The sequence below is a fragment of the Larimichthys crocea genome, chromosome XIII, assembly GCF_000972845.2.
Source record: "Larimichthys crocea isolate SSNF chromosome XIII, L_crocea_2.0, whole genome shotgun sequence".
Lineage (NCBI taxonomy): Eukaryota > Metazoa > Chordata > Actinopteri > Sciaenidae > Larimichthys > Larimichthys crocea.
The window spans coordinates 27,286,760-27,292,759 of record NC_040023.1 but is presented as its reverse complement, the minus strand read 5'-3'; the positions used below and the strand labels follow the sequence as shown (position 1 = coordinate 27,292,759).

The following is a 6,000-nucleotide window of genomic DNA, read 5'->3' as shown; positions in this document are numbered from 1 at the left end:
CCCCCCCCCCTCAGCTCTCTCTGATTCTATCTCTCATTTCTTTTTCTTTTTTTCGCCTTTTTGTTTTCACTTCATGGAAGCCTTTGAGGTGTCAGTTCAACGAGTTAAGCTCTTTCGCTTCACGTCACAGCCCGACAAAGCCTACGTCTGAATTGCAAGGCAATCAAAATAAAAGCACAATTACCAATCAAGTGATTAAAACAGACCAGCTTAAAGAGACTTTGAAGTATTAATCCAATGAAGTGAGTGAAAAATTCCCAGAGAGTGATGTGGGCTGGCCAAATTGTATGCTGATGTGGAGTAGAGCACCATGACCACACAGGTGTGAAATACAACCAGCACTGTTCTCTGCTGCACCGCGACAGCAATCAAAGTCTGACTGGATTTTTTTCTTTTTTTCGTGGACAACTCACAATATTAGTGTCACACCACATGAGCATGCATATGTCCATAAGCAAATCTCAGAAGCACTGTGTAATAGGATGTGTCAGGGTCATGGCTGGTTTCCATGAGTCCAAGGTCTTCAGGCAGCTATGTATGTCTAAGCTAGTGAGGGAGTGGGTGTGTAAGTGAGTGAACAGCTGAGTGACATTGAGACAGTGAGAGAGGAGAAGTGAGAGAAAGCAGTGCCCTCACGGGCCAGCAGATGTCCCTCCACGTTTATAGAGGGAGAGGTGGACTGCTTACCTGACCACTGAGCAAAAGGCTACTCTGCTCATCACCTCATGCATCTGCTCACATACACACGCCATTCATTTTTTTAGTCACAGATAATCCAATTTATTAAATCTGTCTGTCTGCAAAGGCCCATCTACTTTGATATAAAAGAATGGAACATATATCATGTATATCACATGTGTGTCGCATATTGTTTCACTTTAACACTACCAGCGTGACATTAACATCAAAATGCTTTAAAATCCATTTTAGTAGTCATGGCAGGAGAATATAAAACACTCTGCAAGACAAAAAAAGCCGTTTCATCCATGTCCACAGACGTCTAAACTCAATAGCCTCCACGTCTTCACACCAATATTAAAAAGTGAAAAGATGATTAAAAAGAGGCCCTGTCACGTCACTGGGCTAGCATAAGGGAGCCACATGAGGTTCATGAGGAGGAGATGGCCTGTGGCCTCTGGCTGATATGTGTGTGATGGTCCATTCCATTAAATGGGCCCCCTGAGGACACTGAGGCTCTCCCACAAACACTAAACACTCCTACACACACACATACAAAGTGCACAACCACCTACATGCGCCATTAGACAAACAGACAATACACAGGCCTAAACACACATGCTCACATATATGCTAGACACAGACACAGACGCACATAAACATACACATACACATACTGCCACACTTCTGCAACCACAGTCCTCAGTTCATAATTCTTCACATACTTGTTGAAACCGTACAGCTTTTGGTGCCGTGACCAGCTGGTCCATTCAAGCATGTTAGTCATCTATGTTTCCAACCGCTGAAATTTTTACAGTGTTTCACAGACTTCATTGAATTTCAGACAGAAGGAAAACCAGCCATCTAATCCTGACTGAAAGGTTGCTTTGGTTAGTGACACACACGTATCCCTGCCGTTCACTTATTAGGGCTATTCATTAATGAGGCATTGGCTCTCACCTAAAAGAGAAAGATTCAAACAAACAAGATGCAGCCACAGTGAATCACAAGCACGTAAACACATTACAAAGCTTTTTCCACTTCGTTACTGGCAAAAAGAAAAAAACACCTTTACATGGGGGAAAAATTAATATTCAAGAGTAAGTGAGAGCACACACACGCACGCACGCACGCACGCACGCACACGCACACACACACACACACACACGCAGGGCGCCTTTGAGCCAGAATATACAGCAGCAGAGACTCACCACAAGCAGCCTATTGGAAGACTGACTGTGACTGTGATAAAGTACGATGCTGGGATCATGTTCCAGCAATCATGCGACAAAGATTGTTTCCTACAAACTACAACCCACTAAAAATAAATAAGCATGTAAGCCAAGTCAGTCACTATAAGCGTCAACATACATGAATGTTATAGTTCTCAGAACATATCAGTGGTAAAGCCTGTCTGTACCGGTTAAGAAAAACACATTATATTTCCTTATTATAAATAATAAATCATTTGAGCAGTAATTCAGCTACTAGTATCAAAAGAATTCAGATTTATTCCTTAAGTCTGAAATGAATACACTGTGAACCATATGTTCGTGAACAAGCCCAAACCCCTCCCAACAAACACACACCCACCTACTACAGTACATACACGCACAACTGCCCCCCCACCCCACCCCAAACCTCCTTCAGCTTCTTCACTCTGTCGATTACTTCCAGCATAACAAGATCTGGGGGCGCTCAGGTTCCAAGAGCTGGTCCCCTCTTGTATATTTTTGAGATGGGATACTAATTCATTCTCAGAGGCTCTGCATAGCAGTAGCATGACACCGACTCTTACATCTGGCATTGGACACCGAACTGGAAGCTGCGCCAACTTGCAGTAAAAGTTACAGGCCAAGAGGCAGGGAGCAAGTTAGAGGGAGTGAGCGAATGGGCTGTATTCTGTTGGGCTGCCTGCTTTCCCCTCTGCCCACCACTTCCCCTGCACCATAATTTGCTCCCAGTGCTAGAGAGGCTGATTTAGCCCAGCGGGACTTGGGATGTGATCCTGTTCTATTTGGCTGAGATGAAGATGAGCAGTTGGGGAGAGCTGAGATGGGTGTTTAGGGAAGGAGGTGGGATGGCTACAGCTATTCAAAGCATATACTCTGTGTATGTGTGGAATTGTGCATGTGAGACTGTGTGTGTGCGTGTGAATAGTGTGATTTCCTATGGTGCTCCAATCAGAAATACAGAGATAGGCCTGTGTTTGATCCATCCATGTTTCTTCCCTTCATCCTTTTCTCTCCTGCCTCTATCCACATGGAGGGGATCAGGCCTGATGACAACGGTCTGTGTTGAGTTACACGCTCCGGCTTTTGTTTGTGGAAAAAGCAGGAGGAGCGCACACCATGGTCAAAGTGATGTTAAATGTCCCGTTTAGGAATAACAGCAGCATATGGACAGACATAACCCCTGTACAGAACAAGGCAACATGCAGAGCATCATGAGATGAAAACACTGTGTAAAGAAAAAGTCAAAGCTTTTGTGCGTGGTCTGATGGCTCATTAACCACTTCCGAGCTTTAGACCGCATTTGTCTGAGGAATATGACTTCTACAGGAACCATGCTGACACACAAATGCTGCATCCCAGTGCAACCACAATATATCATTTACAAATGAATTACAGTAGAAGAAAATAATGGCTGTAGAAAATGTTTACTTTTTGCTTTTGTTTAGCTGTGCACGCGCCTTTCTTAGTACATGGGCAGAAGTGAGCAGCTACAGAACAAAAGTTTCAGCCAGAGGATGGTCCTCAACCAAAAACAGGAGGACAGTCTCATTCTACTATTTTGTAATTCAATAAAGAAAGAAAGAACAAAAGTTACAGCCTAATATACATTACTAGTTATCACGTTTTTTTCTCATACACTTACCAGGTAGAATCGCACCAGCCTCCCTGACATGACTGCTGCCCTCTTCTCCCTCGCCTTCTTTGGGTCCTCCAATTTCCCCATAGTAGAGGGCAATAATAAGCTCTAAAATGCGGATAAACATGGGTAGCTGCTGATCAGTAATGGACAACTTCAGGCTCTCCACCATGGTCTGGATCTGAGGAAACACAGAAAAAAAGGTTTAAATTTTGAAATTTGATTTGTTAAATTATAGGTTAAGAAGTAAAATGGGCTACAGGCCCAACCACTTCTGGTGGGCTCCCACATAATGTGAATAAGAATGTTTAGTAAAATAGGCTAGAGCTGCCCAAGGTCCTGTAAGAACGGGTATGGATTCCCCTGTGGCTAACTGGTGGATGCTGAGTGTTGCCTGTGGAAAACGCAAGTTCTGCTTCTGTTGAATAAAGTTATATGATGACCTACAGCTACGAACCACAAATTATGGTCTATATGCAAGTAGATGTGCATTATAGAGTAACAAGAAAAAAACTGATACATATCAGAATATAAAGGCAATGTTGGGATAAAAGAAGTCAGGTCCAAATGGAAACAACTGTACCCATATGACATGCAATGTTAAGTGATGTGTTTACTGTAATGATCTCCAGAAGCTACAAAACATTTCACTTCGGCAGAGAGTTTGTATGTTGCATTGTGTATTATACAATGTATAATATAAGTATAATGTATAATACTCTAATTGTGACAAATCTGTCATGTGTGATTCGGTTGATGGGACACCATAAAACCTTACTAAAGGTCACTAAACCACAAAGCTTTTTAGTGACTGTACATGAAAATGAGTCAGGTCTGCTTTAATTCATGCTGTTGATACAATTTGTTTAACAGATAAATGAGACCCAACAAAATTGACCTTGATGCAGCTTTACAGTGGAAAGGTGACAAATCCAATACAGACAAACATAAACCACATACAGCTAAAGTCAGTTTTCTGGCTAGAATCTACACAAGTTCATAAAATCTCCTTATTTTAGCCAAGGATTTTAGATCAAGAATCAAGATGTTATCAAGAATCAAGATGTTATCCTTTCCATTAGAAAGTAGTAGTAGTTTGGATCTGACTACATAAACAAATATCAAACCACATTAAGAAACAAGACAGCCAAGACAACAAATATCTTCCACCATTCCACTGACAATGAGTAGACCGATGACTGTGACTTCCTGTGATGCCTCTTTCATGAGATAAAGTGTTTTAAAATTAGGCTAATCTGATTCTTCATTCTCAAGAACAATGGACTGAAATGGTTCATCATCCTGCTATTGATTTGAAAAGAACTAACCTAACAAACGTAAGTCACATGTTTTTCTGACACAGTAAGCTGCTGTGACAAATTTAAACTTTTCCATCACTAGCATGTGGACAATGACACTATATGGTGGTTATCAGGTCATTTGGAAAAAAATTGCTCACTTTGATGACAGATGGGATCTTGGAATTGATGTTATCGTAGGTAAAATGGAGGCGTGTTCTAAAGGAGCATTTGTACAGCAGCGGGTCCTGGTAAAACTCGATCTTGCCACTGGCATTCCGCTTGTCCAAGCACACAGTACAGTCAGCAAAGTTGATCACTTTCCTCAGGACCAGCTCTGGAGCTATACGGAGAAAAAACAAAAACAAAATTAACGTAGATAATTTTGCATTGAACACATAAGAGATCGACTAATCAAACCTGTCAACATACACGCGTTATATGCGTCTCACAGAGAAATGTACGACCGCAGAGAGGTATCACTAAACACAAACAAATGGAATCATCCCCACACTAACAGAGAGCAGGCCCTGACAGTAAATCTCATTATCTGTGATGTAGGAAATCAGGGAGATGACACTCAGCAGACATCACAGAGCTGCTGTGTAATGTGACATTAACAAGAGGTACAGCTAAGTAGTTTCTGTTTGTGTGTGTGTGTGTGTGTGTGTGTGTGTGTGTGTGTGTGTGTGTGTGTGNTGTGTGTGTGTGTGTGTGTGTGTGTGTGTGTGTGTGTGTGTGTGTGTGTGTGTGTCTGTGTGTGTCTGTGTGTGTCTGTGTGTGTCTGTGTGTCTGTGGCATGTACGTGTGTTGGGCCATCACACATCATCAAATTTTCAATTGTCACTGACTCACTCAGCCCAGACGAACTGATAACAGGACTCATCATTCCCAGAATCATTCCTCATTCATCCTCCAAACAGTGCCAGTAACAATTACTGGAACCACTGCTTGCTTCACATGTTGAAATTGGGCCCCCTTTATAAGAAATTCCACAGCGATAACAATGGCTGAAAATTACCACTACATGATTTCCCTGTTGATATAGGCTCTTGTGACTCCCTATAAAGAAACCAGTTCTTTCTTTGAGGTCATGATGTTAGTTCAAGTTTAAAATAATTGTAACTCTCTGGCAGTAACCTGAGAAAACCAG

At 42.0% G+C, this 6,000-nt stretch overlaps 1 protein-coding gene across 6 annotated transcripts in view; it reads right to left on the bottom strand.

Annotated features, from left to right (window-relative positions):
* The window catches only part of vps13b (vacuolar protein sorting 13 homolog B), a 312,301-nt gene that overhangs the window by 277,087 nt on the left and 29,214 nt on the right, over positions 1–6,000 (bottom strand). For all 6 annotated transcript variants that reach the window (XM_027286990.1, XM_027286991.1, XM_027286992.1 and 3 more), the window contains exons 6-7: positions 5,009–5,190; positions 3,556–3,730 (exon numbers count right to left, since the gene is read on the bottom strand). In XM_027286990.1, coding sequence (XP_027142791.1) covers positions 3,556–3,730; positions 5,009–5,190 — 357 coding nt within the window. The remainder of the gene's footprint in view (positions 1–3,555; positions 3,731–5,008; positions 5,191–6,000) is intronic.